The 16,682-nt window shown below is 37.8% G+C and overlaps 1 protein-coding gene across 1 annotated transcript in view; it reads left to right on the top strand.

Moving 5' to 3' along the window:
- The window catches only part of prdm5 (PR domain containing 5), a 111,741-nt gene extending 95,287 nt beyond the window's left edge, over positions 1-16,454 (top strand). Inside the window, exons 15-16 of the mRNA XM_055188410.2 lie at positions 6,427-6,531; positions 15,202-16,454. Of these exons, the coding sequence (XP_055044385.2) occupies positions 6,427-6,531; positions 15,202-15,366 (270 nt within the window). The 3' untranslated portion in view covers positions 15,367-16,454. The remainder of the gene's footprint in view (positions 1-6,426; positions 6,532-15,201) is intronic.
- Positions 16,455-16,682: the final 228 nt, after the last annotated feature.

The raw sequence follows: 16,682 nt of genomic DNA, 5'->3' as shown, positions 1-16,682 counted from the left end.
TAAAACATTTTCAAACGCATTATTTTCGCAAATTACAGAAATTAAGACCCGGCGGGGGATGTATACTGCTTGTGGGCCGTGTGCTAATTGCTAGAAGCTAGCGGGAGGTCCGGCCCGTAAAGTTATAAGAGGCTCGGGGGTTAGCCACGTCAGAAAAGCCGGGGCGGTAAGGCCCGGTCTCGGTGTGTCAAACTAATCATGACACAAAGATTCCAGCGTAAATTGTGATGAGCAGTCTCAACAATACACTCGTTTTCTCTGGACAATACTAACATATTCCTGTTATAAACATTTTCAAACGCATTATTTTTGCAAATTACAGAAATTAAGACCCGGTAGGGGATGTATACTGCTTGTGGACCGCGTGCTAATTGCTAGAAGCTAGCGGGAGCTCCGGACCGTACAGTTATTAGAGGCTCGGGGGTTAACTTAGCCTCGTCAGAAAAGCCGGTGCGTAAGGCCCGGTCTCGGTTAGTTTGGCAAAAAATTTTTAGCTCTAGCATCATAAATGTAGTATTTTGTGATAGAAGACGACAACATGCCAAATATAACGTGACTTCTTACCTTTTGTGTTTGATACAAAGATCGCAAATCGAATCCAGTCTGTTTCAGATGTGTGAATGATCCATGAAAGTCCAGTAAAATACAATACAAATAAAAAATACATCCATTTTTGTCCACAAATGCGTATAATCCGTGGGAGCTACATAGTCTGTTGTTTACATCAGATTTCGCATGAAGGTCTTATCGCCTACAATCTGATGACTATTTGCGTCGTAACACACTGTATATAAGAATACTCCGGGTTCCAATAACCACGCATTACAACTTTGTTTTTAAAAGTAGGCGGGAGTATAATCCATAATATCCAAATAGCGCTGTTATTTCAGTGAGACATGATAACAGCATAGAGGGTATCAGCGAGCGAAGTGACTGACTGCTCTGTGCTCTCTCTAGCTCCCTGGTGGGTGGGGACCAGCGAGTGGGGTGGTGGGCGGGAAAATTCAAACTGAATGTGACGAAACGGTTTGTGACGTCACAACGGAGCTGAGTTTGAACTCGCGCAATCTGAGACTCAAGGCAGAGGACATTCAGAAACGTGTATCTCACTCAAAACAGCATGGATGGATTTTTTTCCAAGTTTGTATGCGTGTGGGAGCATCAGCGACACAAAATAACACCCCAAAACCCAGAAAAAGTGAGTTTTTCATAATATGGGCACTTTAACATATATGTGGCATGTTATTTAGAAATTAATAAATTGAATGTTTATCTTGTATGGACTTTGAACTTGTTTTAACGCGTCTTTGCTTACAGCCATTAGGAAACAGGTTTCCCTCGTAGATGGTTTTTAAATGTGCTAATAAAAGATATCAAATAAATGTGTGTTTTATAGGAGTAGCTGTTTAATAAGTGGGATAATGTACAATTAAATCCCTTCAGTGATATCACACTGTCGGGAACGTGTCCCTTACCTCCCCTTACACTAACTGTGATCATTACTTACTAAATTATAAATCTTTCTCTACTATATTATTAATCAAAAGTAGACTTAAACTGATAAGAGCAAACGTTGGCGACCACAGGATGCAACTAATTCTGGGCTGCAACAACGCAAACATACTGGTTCATTCAAAGTATATAAAGTGGGAGGAGTTAGATCTAGATCCAACCCCGCCCCTTGGATGTTGTGTTCTGCAGTGAGGATCATCTCCAGATTTTGGCATTTCAGAATGACACAAACTTACATTCAGATGCTATGCAATGAAATCGCTCCTGTAGTTAGTCCAGTTGTGCCATCCCATTGCACTTCCACAGAAAAACACATTTGTTGAGGCATTCACATTTGATCAATCGTTTCTATATAACCAGACAAAATCACATACATTGGGTTTGTAAATGCTTTGATGTCTTCATATCATTCCAGGTTTCACAGTGCCAGATTTACAGTCATTGTGGTATGAGTCGCAAAGCTGCAAAGAATTATGGGCCGTCCACTCTTGTCCGTCTGTGCTAATGTGTGTCATGGTCCATGACTCTTGACCTGTATATATTTTTGTGAGGGTCTTGTTGCTGACAGTCCCAGCTGATGTTTTTTACTGCGTATGGAGACTAACATCTACATACTGGACATATAATGCTCTATAAATGCCAAGACTCTCATCTTACTCTGAATTTGTCTTTCAAACGCGCACATGTCCATTCTGGCCCAGGCCCATCATCATTACATCTCTTTGACAGTCACACTTGATCCTCTGCACCTTGCATATCCTGTGTGTGTGTGACCACACCTTGCCCTGCTTCATTTCCCAGGATCATCTCTTCCTGTGTCCACCCATTCCCATGACAGCTTTAGTTGGAAGTGTAGACATGGTCTGGGCTATCAGCCTACGCCTGTTTAACACCCTGATTAACTCACACAGACACCCTATAATCGACCTACTAACACAACACTCATCTCACAAGTGTATGTGTATGTTCTTAAATATTATTTGAGGACATGTTTTTTCCTGATTGCAAAATCTATCTACCCACTGTATCGTTAATCTGTTAATTTAAAAAATCATGGTAAAGTTATAGTTACAGTATATAACCAAAGAGTTTGTGTGTTATAATCCCCAGGTGTGTTTTACACATTAAACGTGTTTTCAGACGTTTTTTTGAGCAAGTGTGTGTGTGTGTGTGTGTGTGTGTGTGTGTGTGTGTGTGTGTGTGTGTGTGTGTGTGTGTGTGTGTGTGTGTGTGTGTGTGTGAGAGAGAGAGAGAGAGATGTGAAATGTGTTCCAGGTGTATAACACATAAAGGGCAACTTAATTTGTTTATTTGTAATGGAGATCTCTCATTTCTGTAAACATTCAGTTGATGTTCATGGCCTGAAGGTTTATTCTTACCTTCCCCGAATCCATCAAGTCTTTATTTTATTCTGCTAAAACAGCCTGCAACAACACTTTTATTGCACACACTTTTATCCCTTTACACTGCCTACAAGGTCCTGTGTGAATGATCAAATTAGTTTGGTATGTGATGTCATTTGCTCACCTACCCACCGTGACAGCACAAGCACATAGGCTTCAAACAAAGGTAGGTACAATATAGTATGAATGTGATAGTATGAACGAATTCGGATGTAATATATCCGACATGTTGATACATCACGTGACATACGTTGTCATAACAACAAGTTAGTAGTTAAAGGGCACCTATTTCATTGCTAAAAACGTTATATTGTGTATTTGATATAAAACAATGTATTCGCATGATTTATGGTTGACATAACACATTATTTTCCACATACCCTACAATTTTGTAGCTCCAGATTTCACTCTTTTCCTGAAATGCACATATTTTGTACAAAATTCATAAATTTGAAAAGCGCTGTGTCCCTGATTGGCCAGCTATGTTGTGATTTGTCTGAATACCTCTGATGTCAGCCGGAAATGTGACACTCCTTACCATGTTTGAAAGATTCGCTCACAATGCAACGCTGACAGGAGTTAACTTACAGGCTACGAGTTGAAGTAGGAGGAATTATGATAATTTCGGTCTTGCCTACATCACCAATACTAGGAAGTAAACTGTTGCCTACAATTGACCTATGGCTAAGACACGCCCCCTTCACTCACTCGGACAAACAATCAACATTCTATGACAGGCGCTATGGCAGCTGTCACAGTAGGAGACATTTCACAGGAGGCAATTGATGATTTTTGGAGACAGAAAGACTATATATCATCTCAAAGTCACCAAAAGGGCCTTAACTATGCATTGGAGGGTTATATTAATCATTTTATTATTACGAAGCTCGATGAAAAGCTTCAGCTCCAAAAATGTACAGGTCACAGTGTAAACGTGATAAACCGCATCTCGTTGCCATAATGATCAAATTAAATATGTACAGGTCTAAGTTGCATACGTTTCCAGGACAAACCTTTTTACTATCTTTACCAAGAGTAACGTTACCTCTCCGTTAGTTTGGTGCTAAAGTATTTACATGAATCATTCAGCACAACATTGCTATTACAAATAACATTTTGTTATCTTGGTTATTTACAAATACGTTAATGAAGCTAAGTGACATGATGTACAATGCAGCTAGAAGCTAACGTTACGTTTTCTAATGTTAGGCTAACGCTACTTTGGAGATGTTAAAGATAACGTTTAAATACGTTGTTGACTTAAAACAGATGTAGACATCCTTGTTTAATTTATCCACGTTTAGTTGGTGTTGTGGTCTACCGCATAACTTAATCCAGAGCAGACACTTAACGTTATCTTGGTTGAAATCTTGGCTTGGGAAAGTGTAAAAAATACACAATATCACCCAGTCTCTAGGGATACCTAGTGGTGGAATTGCATGTTACCCAATGCAAGTGTATTGGGTTAGCTATGCGCACTGTGATTGGCTCATCGCGTTTGGGGCATGGCTCAGCCATAGGTCAATTCAGGTGTTTGTTGTATTACAAGAATAGAGATTTACATTCGAAACGATAACTCGCATCATTGTTTACTTTGGGGTCTGTACCTTTTGCATATTGTTAACATGTACTAATACACACGTACACACCAAAGGACATGTAAAATCGTGTGAATCGGACGATAGGTGCTCTTTAACTAGAATGATGTTAAACAAGCGCAATTTAACCACAAGGAAAAGCTGTTTAATGTATGTGCATTTAAATAGAGCTGCATCATCAAAAAAAAAACTCCTCTCCTGGGGGCTCAAGGTATAGACTGTTTCAGCAGTAACAACATAAACAAACGGCTGCACATAACTTCCGGTAAACTCCGCTAAGAATAAATAACAACAAAGTTCTTTAAACGTAGTTTATTTATATAACAAGCAAAAAAAAACACTTAGATTACCTAGGAAACCAATATATTTGTTATTTTCGACGAGGCATTTGTTCAAGAGAGCAGTTTAGCAACTAGTCAGACCTTAAAAAAAACGAAACTGGAAGTATGGTTCGGTTCCAGACATGTATCACGTGCGTCCGATGAAACCGTCTATAGTAAAGTGTCCATCGAATGAACACTTTTGGGAGGTTTGAGACGAAAAAAAGAGAACCCAAGCGCAGGCGACGTCGGGGGGTGAACATAGAACATTTATTAACAAAGACATGAAAACAAAAGCCCACGTGGGGGCAAAACTATGATATAACAAACACTGACTTAACATAATAAACTAGACTCTAATGAACACATTAAACTGAATAAACACTAAGAAGACATGACATGTATGAACACAATGAACCAGCACAAGACAAGAAACAAGAGGAGATTAAATAGGGGAAACTAAACAAGATAACGAGGGCAACACAGGTGAGAGAGATGAACTGATAATGAATAATTAACATGGAGAACAAGGGGGGCGGGGACTAGAGACGAGACACCAGAGGCACATGCCACAATAAACAAGGCATGAGCCTCCACATGAAACAAGAGACTGTCAGAACCCTGCCATCACTATAAAACATAAATATAAAACGGACTCTCGTGGCAGAGTCCTGACAACTTTAGGATCTTGTTGGAAGTAATGGGTCATCCGGGTACTTTTCGCCTACTGTTTTTGGAATACTGTGAATTCAGACATACTTCTCATCTCGTCTACTGCTTTTCACCTACTATATAGTATGGAAGTTGGCGTTTTTGGACGCAGCCTAAATCATCACGATTATCAATATTATCTTACCATGGTTTTGTGAACAATTTCTAGAAATGTAAAAAATACTGATGCAAACCAAATTTAAAATTGATTTTACATGTAAGTGCACTTTTGTTAGCATAAACATCAAATATAAACCATGAACATTAATCATTGCACATTTAGGGTCCTGAGATAAATGTTCATCTAGTTCAGATAAAACACAAATAAATCAGATTTTCATATAAACACCGGACAAATCAGCAAATCATCTGTCTGCCTATGTTGTGAGAAAGGAGGTACACTTTAGGACCCAGGAGAGAGCTGCACGACACCTGCGCTCACAGCAATCACAGAAGAAACAAACAGAGCTTTAAACTCATCAGATCACATCATTTAATGGAAAATGAATAGAAAAGATGGATCTGTCTAAAGAAATTTTAAGTAAACATGTTTCAGTAGATTTCCCTAAATTATTTAAATTCAGCACTGTCATCACAAACACATGGGAGCAGATGTGAATGAATGTGTTTAATTGGTTGATGCTGGACAGGGGTTTTCGATCCGTGACACTCGCACGATAAAACAGTTATTTAAAAGGATGAGGTAATACTAACAATTGCACATATCTTATCGTGATTAACCATTAAACTGGTAATCGTTACATCTTTAAGACTTTGGTCTGCTGTTCACCTTCAAAATACCATCAGATATAATTTAAAGGCAACTGTGCACTTACTTGGGTTTGTTTTTTTGTGCATTTAACTTTTTTTTGTCTTATACAGGAAAAGCCGTATAAATGCAGTGAGTGCAACAAGGCCTTCAGTCAAAAACGTGGATTGGACGAACACATGCGCACACACACCGGCGAGAAGCCCTTCCAATGTGACGTGAGTAATACACACACACATGCAGACCACATTACATTACGCTGCGTTCTTCTAACACACACACGCATACAGTTTTTGGATGAATATCACACAGCCACCACTGCCCATCTTTCAAACACACACCGCAGACACAGCCCAGTGAAAGAGCACAGCCGGAGGATTGTGGGTAGCGTGTGACGTTCAGCGGGTTTAGTCTTACACCACGGAAAGATCTAAAGCCGGTCTTGAGTTTAACCCTGCTGCCCACGCTGTGTCCACATAATCAGCACCGTGACGCGCATCAGACCACCAGAACCAGAGCGCTTTCATTGATACACAGCACATAAACTACTGCTCTGTGTGTGTTTGCGAAAGGGTGTTACTGTGGTGTCAAAGCCTCTGTGGAAGGACTTCCTGCCAGGCGGACACAAGGACGAAACCGCCCTGTACAAACTGACCGATCACTGACCTCTTTCAGTGTATTAAAACACACATTCAGACCAGGACCGCTTCAGGCCACCACATTAAATTATCTACGAACTCCTCCTTATCTCCTCGCTGTCCCTGAAAGGACATTTATGTCCATCTGTGAATACTGCGTCATAGATGTTGTGAAGCACACAGACGCACACTTCTGCTTCTCAGGACATTGTTTAAGCAGATCACTGTGATCGGGAGTTTTCAAAGTCGACATCAAAAAACGTGTCTGTTTACTTTCTAAACAGATTTAGAGGTTTTGAGGAATTTTGCATAGAGATGAGAGAGATGGGGCTAGAAGTTGAAACAGTTTATTTGCCAGTCAAGAGACAATTTTAATAACCAATTAAACAGCATTAAGCAAAAAACTGGATGAGAACAGAATACTTGCTGTTTGACATTTTCTGTGACTTTAAATATGAAGAGTTTGTTTCCAAATGCAATAAATCCATTTTGACTTAATTTGGGTAAAAATGTGTTTTCTATACCAAGAAATTGACAAGATGAAAACCACTATTTTCTATTACAATCTTTCACATTGCATCTTTAGGTTATAATAACATTAATAAAAGAAATCCATAATTTAAGTTTCAAAGATTTATTATAAAACGGATGATTTTTTTTCCCGCAAAATGCAATAAATCCGTAAGGTTTAAAAAAAAAATGCTATAAATCTATTGAATCAATATATAAATGTGCATTCATCTTTGTCATGTTATTATTCATTTAGTTGACTAGTGGTATACACTGATTATAAACATTAAAGACATTAACCAAAACACTTTGTCATATTAAGAACACTGTCATTGCTGCGATTATACTTGGGACGTCGTCTCTGAACTTTTTTGACAGCGATCAGCTGTAAATGTTTTGGTCCTGCTCGATTTTTGTTGACTTTGAGTAAAATAATGGACAGTTTTTCATAAGATCCCCTGGGGTCAGTGTGTTAGCGTGACAGAAACTTGATGCTGTCCGGAAAACAAGCAACAGACGGCATTTTTCTCTCTACAGAGTGCCTCTCGCGTAAATTATTAGATTTTTATTGCTTATGTTGCTTCCCCGCCACAGAAAACCACCACAGGTTTTTGTTTTTGTTTGTTTGTTAGTACAAATTAGATGAGGAAAACTAGGATCCTGTGTGTACTCAGCGCGCCGCCATTGTTGTTTACAATGTGTGGAATGGTGCGCTGTGATTTGTTGAGCAGATGTAATCCATTCTGCAGAGAAGGAGGACTGGCATTTACCGCGGTTTGGGAAAAAAGGAAGAAAAGATGACAGAATAACGGCGGATATCGGATTTTGCGTAAAATTAAGAATTTACTTTTTAATACTGACCTGACATAATACTGATTTTGGCGGTAACTATTTATTTTTTTAAATGCAATTTATCGCTTTTTGGAACCAAACTCTTCATATGCACATTTAAAAATTTGTTTCACAATATCTTTTCTGTCTAAATAGTTCTTTAAAGCACATTCTGTTTCACGAAAGGCTTTTCTTTTTCTTTAAGGTGAAAAACGAGTTTTCAGACTATAAAAATGTATAAAAAGAAATGCTTCTTTAAAGAACCTTTAACTAAATGGTTCTTTGAGGAACCAAAAATGGTTATTCTATGGCATCACTATGCACCTTTATTTTTAAGTGTCTGTCACGTTCAGATTAAGAAATGACTCATTTTATAAATCTAGCCTCATGAATGTGCTTGCTAGCAGTAAGCTGAAGCATGGACGTTTGCATTTGTTGCATGTTAACCTCAACACTGTGATGTTAGGGTATAGTTTTAGGACTGCAACAACAAATCTATAAAATCAATAATAATTCATTTCGAAAATGAATGTCAATAAATGTCATTGTCGATTAGTTGGTCTATGACACCACCATCTGCTTAATACAGTATTTTACTTTCTACTTAAAAGTTATTTAAGTATTCATATTTTATCAGTTTTTCTTTGGAAAACATGCATTGTAAAGCATAAAATCATAGTTTTTACTTCACTTCATGTTTTTGTTTTACATTTAATATTTATGTACATCAAACCAGTGGTTCTCAAACCTTTTTATGTTGTGCCGCCCCACTTGAGTACAGTAAATCTTAATATTTTTCTAAACCCCCGATGATAGAGTCCAGACATCAGAAAAATATTAGTCAATACTTGTGTTTTCTATTTTAGATAAAGGAAACATGCATGCGTTAAAAAAGGACACACATTTTTGGAAGACAACATACCAGGAATTCTATGACTTAAAATGCACAAACCAGAAGCAGTAATACGCAACATGTAAGCATTTATGGGGAAAAACAACGTTATGGATGTGACCATTCTGATATTTGCACTTACTTAATATGGAAAATAATTATAAAAAATGCTTTAAAAACTTTAACCAAGACTTTGCATGGGTGTTTATACCACCAAATATTGACATCTAAGATATCAGTATGGTTAATAACTTTTCGAATAACCAATATTTCGAAAAAAAAAGTTATTTCACTTTTCATGACATTTGCCCTAAAATGAATTGATTTGAAGATAATGATCAACAAAAATTTTATCAGTGGGAAAATTTCCTCACCAGCACTCAGTATCTTTTGTTTATTTATATGTTGACTTTAGATTTTAATGTAATTATTATTATTATTATTAAAAAACTATTTTTATTTAAGACTTAAAATGTCAAAATAAAGATTGTATTAATAAAATGCAATGTGCGACTTTTGCCATTTTGAAAGTACACTTCTACACGTGGTATACCTCGATTTAGGGTTTTATTTAGTTAAAATAAGTGAATATCAGATTGAATAGATGTTTAGCATTTTATTCAATTAATCGTAAAAAAAATAGTCCGATTAATTGATTATGAAAATTAAGTTTGCTACGAACCGAGCTGATACCAAAACGTGACGCGGAAACACTGTAGATCACTGATTGGTCTGAGAGTGTTGTCACTACCAGCGTCATCGCTATAATAAAAGATTAGCTTTACCTTCATGCTAGCTTGCGCTGTCTCGAGTGAACCTGTTGTAATCTGTGCTTTGCTTTAAGTTCCCAAACTCCCTTTTAGCGATGAAAAACATCCACAGGTTGAGAATCAGGGACACCATACCAGTTTTTTCCAGACTTTTTTTCCAATACGTCTTTATGGCAGTTTTTGACGGCACATTAGCGACGAGCACGTCAGCATTATATGCTTAAATTGTTGCACTTATTGTGAACAGCCATAAAGACCTATTGGCAGCAGTCAAAATGTAATTCGGAGACAAAAGGTTTTGTGCATTTTAATATGATGATCGTTGACTTCAACTGTTTAAAATACAACAGCTATTAAACTTGTTGTTTACTTGTAAATGATAGCTTACATGGAGTGATCAGACTTATGGTTTCATGCAAACTTTACCTCATTTTACTTTCTTAAATATTTTAAAATGTAAAAGTGGACAGTTGTCTCTGCTGGACTCCAACCAGAAAGCATTAATGTGACTGGTAGATAGATCCATAGATAGACTGATGCAAAACAAAACTAGATCACATAAAAAAATTGTTTCCAGTGTACTTAATCAACCAAAACACTATAATGGCTAATACAAGAGACAGTATGTCACTTTATTTTGTCCATCCATCTTAAGTAAACGTGAATAAAATAACTTCTAAACAAAGGTCATGATGTCAAGTGTCAAAGTTGAAATCCTTAAAGATATTCACACATGCTTCAGTTAAGTGGGGGTAACATATACAGTACACACATCAAGATTTTTCTCTCTGTCTTTAGCAGCAGTGAACGCTCTCCGCGGGAGACTCTTCAGGAATCTAAACACACACAAACTCACGCAGAGCCGTCACTGCGCACACATTTCCCCAAACTAAATGAGAACCATTCCCATGTATTTATTTCAATGGCAAGCTGCAAGCGTGTCTTTTTAGATTTTGATGGTTTTAAAGACCGTAAAAGAATGAAATTGGCTGTTTCCTCTGTTTTTTTTCCTCTCGGCACTTGACGTGACAAGTCTTTTGAGCCTGAAGTGATTTGGGCTGGAACTGCCGCTCTGAAGACGGTTATTCCAACGACTTCCATCGATGGCAAATTATTCCAGTAATTCTTTCATGCGCTGCATTTAAAAAATGCGACTTGCCAGAAACCCTCTTTAATCCAAATTCATTTTAGTCCTTTTCATTGACCCGCTTTCTCCGAGTGTTTGACTTCATTTGAAGTGGTTGGTGGGGTCACATCTTTTTCATGGCTCCTGTTGGCTTTAAAGACAGGGAACATTGTGTGACATCTTTGTGAAGTGTTGTGATGGTAAATGAAGTGAAATTTAAACATTATAAAATGCTTTTAAAATAGATCGCCTACATTTTGAATTTCATTAGACTTACATGTCTGTGCGCAAATGGAATAGTTTAAAAATGTCATCCTAAAATGCAAAGTACAGACCAATTTGCTAATCCTTAATCATTTTGGACCTTGCCAATGTTCACTTTTACTTTAATTTGATAAGAAACACAGCCAGCTTAATCTTCACTATTTGGATTCAGAGAAACGGTCACATTGATTCAGAATCATAAAGCAGGAAACATATATTTGTATCATACATATAGTTCACAGTTTGGTACTAATGGGACACTTCTCAAGGCGTTAAATGTTCCTCATGCTGTTTAAATAAAGAATTACATTCATTTAAAAGAGAAAGTAACAGCTGCAATGTCTCTCTCCCACACACTCTCTCTCTCTCTCTTCATGGAGATAAAGAATATTGAGTGTTCCTGAAGAGATAAACTTGATTTATCATGCAAAATGGATTTGTGTGCCATTGGTGATGCATATTTGAATGTGTGTGTGTGTGTGTGTGTGTGTGTGTGTGTGTGTGTGTGTGTGTGTGTGTACCTACTTAACAACCTTCCTTTGAGGGCGTCCTCATTTGTAATAACGCTACAAACATATAGTAAATAACGTTTTTTTTTAAATTGTAAAATGCAAAAAGTTTTTTGTTAGGGTTAGAGTGTGGGTTACGGTTAGGTTATAGATTGATAAGTAAACGTGTGTGCGTGTTTGTGTGTAGGCATGTGTGTGTGTGTGTGTGTGTAGCGTGGCAGTAGGCCGCAGCTCTGACTGCAGGATTTAACCGAATGCGATTTACAGCTCGGTTTGGCTGCAGTTTGCTTCTTGTCTTGTTCTTTCTGAGTGTGTGTTTTGTTGGCACTGTTACTTGTAGTGGTTCTGGCATTGTGTGTTTTTGTCTTTGTGTCAGGTTCTCAACGAATAGCATATGGCATTGTAATAGTATAAAGGTTTTATGTGGCTCCTATCTTGTTTTTTAGGTTATGTTTTGATTCATTCAGTTTTTGGTTGTTTAGTCTGTTATTGTGTCTTCAGCATTTGTCTTCACATCCTCTCTCCGGGCACAGTACATGAGGTCATAATTGCACACGAAAGAAAGTCCATTAACAAATGCTGCTTCATATTCATATAGTCAGCGCGTCCACTTATCTTTTATTGTTTTTTGACGCTCTCGCCGGCGGTGGTGTGAACGTCCAGTTTAAGTAGGGACACGCCTAGCTGATGCCAACAAAGTATAGCAGACTGTGAGGCAGGGTCACATTACCCGCATACTCAGTCCAAAGTTGCCCTGACACACCAAGTGGACTGCAGACAAATAAGATGTCCATTCTGCGACTTGAATCTCCTATGATGGGTTAAGTCCATGCACATTTTCTGATGGCTACTAAACTAGCCAGATTTGACTGAAATCTGGATAGGTTGTGATTGTAGTGATAGGGTATTGCTGGTGGTTGCAGACGGTTTATTGGTTTTAAGGGAGTTGTTAGAAGGATGCTTACTGTCTAAAGTGTAAAGAGGCCAACTTCAAGTCTGATATTCTGATCTTTAGATATGGCTCAGAACCTGTTTATTAAATTACAATTTATTAAATAATTATTAGTCCAACTTCTTGATAAGCCATCGAATCATTCATGTTCTTGGTAAGAACTGCATGAGTAGGTTTAATAAATGGTGTTAGGGGTCTAGTAACTGTGATGCTTCCCCTACCACTAATGATTTCCAATGATTTTTGGTTTGCAAACACTCCACCTTTATTCGTTCAACTTCAACTAGTTAGTCTCACCCCAAAGTCACACCATTGGTTGAGGCACTAGTTCAAAGTCTTCTGGAAGCATAACAAAGCACTTACCGTGCATTCACACCGCTGCCGACGAGACGTCAAACTGGAAGTCATTAATTTTCAATGTGAGCCGGCGGCAAGCACTGGACGGTGTGAGAATCGAGTAGAGTTGAAATCAAGTCAACTTTATGGTACTGAGCTGATGGCGTGCCGCGACAACCAATCAGAATGTAGAAGTCTTCAGCTTGAGAGGATTCCAGAGAACGCAGTCATGTAAACTTTGGTTCCGACCACATTTGTTCCACAATTTGCATGTTGAAATAAGACCACTTAACCATTAAAACAAAAGCAACAACAAACAAATGGCTTTAAATTGGTTTATTTTGTAGCAAAAATGTAACAATAATTGTTAAGTTTTTTCCATCAATCAATCAAATTCTTACTTTCAAATTTAAAACATTTCATGAGGTTACTTATGCACTACTTGTGGTCATTGTGCACAAGATCAACATGCTTGTTTGCTTTGCGGCCCCTTTATATAAACAACAAGCATTCGATCATCAAAGCGTCGTCCACTTATCTTTTTCTACAGCGTTGTTGACAGGGCAGCCAGAGCGTTTTTTGACGCTCTCGTCGGCAGCGGTGTGAATGTACAGTTAAGGTAGCTGATGCCAACAAAGTAGCGCAGACTGTGAGGTCGGCTTACATTACCCACATACTGGGTCCAAAGTTGCCCTGAAACACCAAGTGGACTGTGGACAAATAAAATGTCCATTCTGCAACTGCATGACATGAGATAACTGGCAGTAGTTGGTGTTTATTACTCAAAACTGCAGTAAATCAAAACATAAACTAAGCAATGCTCACTTACCAGTTTTAAACAAATCTCACTCACCACAGAAAGATTTGTGATATATCTGTAATGTCTTATGAACCATGTATTCATGTATTAGAATGAGAGATGCAAAACGAGATGACCGTTTGTGCATTGCCTCTTGACTTTGTTGTTTGCTTGCTTTGTCACTTCCGTGCACTTCCGTCTTCTTTTTCGTTGGTTGGCTATGCCTAATAGCCAATCAGAATGGTCTGACTCCCAGAAGAGCTGATTTGACAAGGTGAATTGGCCAAAAAGAAAGTGACAGTGATTGACACACCAAAAAAATAATAAGAAGAAGAAGATGCTCAAAACCTACACGACTGCCGAACTTCTTTTTGTTTCTGCACATTAAACAGGGATACGGTATCATGTACTAAATCAGCTTTAGGGGGACTATATGTAAAGTTTTTGCCTTAAAATATTAAAATTAGTTAATCGTGTACTTACATTATCCCAAATGTTTCCTACCGTCCAGTCTAATCTTTGCAAGGAAATCAATCCAAATCCTGTTCATGTTTATGGATGACATCTAAGTATCGCAAAAGCGAATACGAAATCAATCAGGTCAAGTTGCTCTTGCAGTATTTCGATGTCATACGTCGACCGATCTGCGCAGCACTGTATGTGGAAATAGTAGTTGTAGTGTCAAGCACGCCACTCTTTTGTTGTCTTACATAATAAGAGTCAAAACATTTTATTTCATTATCATTCATGAACATTATTTGTAAGTTCCATTGAACTGATTTACATAAGTTGTTGAGGTGACGACGACAACTCGCATCACTCCACGCCATAGATATGTATAAAGGCTAGATGTCTCGCCTGCACTGCTGGCCAATTGAATGAACGTCCTCATTTGGCAGCCATCTTACCACAGAGCGCTCGCTCGCAGCATTGAGTTTTAATAGTGCAGGTACCATAACTTGCTTAATTTTTTACTAATTTTCAAACGGTTTGGTTTGTTATAAACGTCAAAGATGTACCAATGCTTTAAACTCAATGCTACGAGTGAGCGAGCTGCCTGTGGTAAGATGGCCGCCAGGTGATGACGTTAGAGACTCCGCCGTAACACATCTAGCCTTTATACATATCTATGCTCCACGCTCTTTCACAGCGTCATCAAGCTACACCTTTATTGTTGTTTTGCGACCTATAGTGGCAACATGAGATATCGTGCCTTAAATTTGTCGAGATGAATAATCTTGCTTATTGTTTGTATTAACAGGTGTGTGATCTGTCCTTCAGTCTGAAGAAGATGTTGATCAGACACAAGCTGACCCATAACCCAAACAGACCTATGGCTGAATGCTCCCTGTGTCACAAGAAGTTCACACGCAACGACTACCTCAAAGTTCACATGGAGAACGTTCACGGAGAGACGGAGGGATAGACAATCATTTATTATACACAAGCCATATATAACACAGTTATACAAATGATGTACACACGTTTACATGGATGTGTTTTTCACACTCAGGTGTGTCTGTTTCAAATATCTACATTATCACTTATCTACCACATCATGGTTCATTCCCTCCATCGGTTGATATTAAACACAATATCATACAATCAGATCATTTATTGGGCAGTTACTGATATTTAAAGCTTTATCTTGTAGAAAAATCAACATTAGCATGGCAATGTGCAATTGTACAGAAATTTACGAACAAACTATATGCATAATATTGTCCTGTTTACGTTTTTTATAAATGTTTATAAAAGTTTTCTTTATGTCAATTTCATTTCATTTCAGTGGGGCGTGACCAAAGAAAATGTCTTGCCAATTTTCAACAACTTTTAAAGTTCATTGGTTTACATTTTTCCTTTGCATTTAAATGTGTAAATCAGTATTTGTCATTTTATATTGGCAGTATTACTTCAGGTTTACATGTGGCTTTTATTTGACATCTCGTGGTTTTAATTTGGGAAGTTTATTACACGTTTAGGTTTTGTTTTGTTTTGAGGAATGACTTATGTGGTCAGTCTGCAGTTTAAGTTTTTGTCAGCAGAAGCATTTTAACCACCTTGCCCCCACCACTCGCCGTATATATGACAGTATATACTGGAGTACAAAAGAACCGTCTGTCTTCTCCGATCACTGTTTGCTTTTGTTCATAATAAACAGTAGGATTTTAGTAAACTGGTGTTAGAGGAATCAGATGTGCTTTGATATGTTTTCTAAAGATGGTTACCGTTGTGAATTACTCAATAGTTAAATGCACTTCTCTAAAACTAAACCCTATAGTGCCACACTAAACTCCTCCATATGGAAGAGGAACTGCTATAATAAACATGCGATGACTTCAATAGGAGAATGTAGCTCTCTACAGCTGCTCATTTGGGAATGCAGGTTCAAGTCTGACATGCAACGAGTCTGGATTCCATTGCTTCTCTCTCTTTGATATCATCCTGTCATTCATGACCTGTCTAAAACCAAATAAAAAGACCAAATAAATAAACTGATGATTCATTTATTCATCTGTTGTGTGTATTATAGCATTTCTGCGTGAAACATGGGCAGAACGAATTTCATGAATTGATGTATTTAATTCAATAAAATGTACATAAAATTTGTTCTGCTGAGTGTGGTTTACTTTAGTAAGACATGTTAGAGCCTACATCATTTAATTTGTTTATTAACCAGCCAGCTCTAAAATTAGAGGGCTCTTATTGGCATATAATAATATATTGGTCATAATTATACTC

The sequence above is a fragment of the Misgurnus anguillicaudatus genome, chromosome 13 (assembly GCF_027580225.2).
Source record: "Misgurnus anguillicaudatus chromosome 13, ASM2758022v2, whole genome shotgun sequence".
Classification (NCBI taxonomy): domain Eukaryota; kingdom Metazoa; phylum Chordata; class Actinopteri; order Cypriniformes; family Cobitidae; genus Misgurnus; species Misgurnus anguillicaudatus.
The sequence above is the reverse complement of the archived record's forward strand: the minus strand, read 5'-3'. Positions and strand labels throughout refer to the sequence as shown.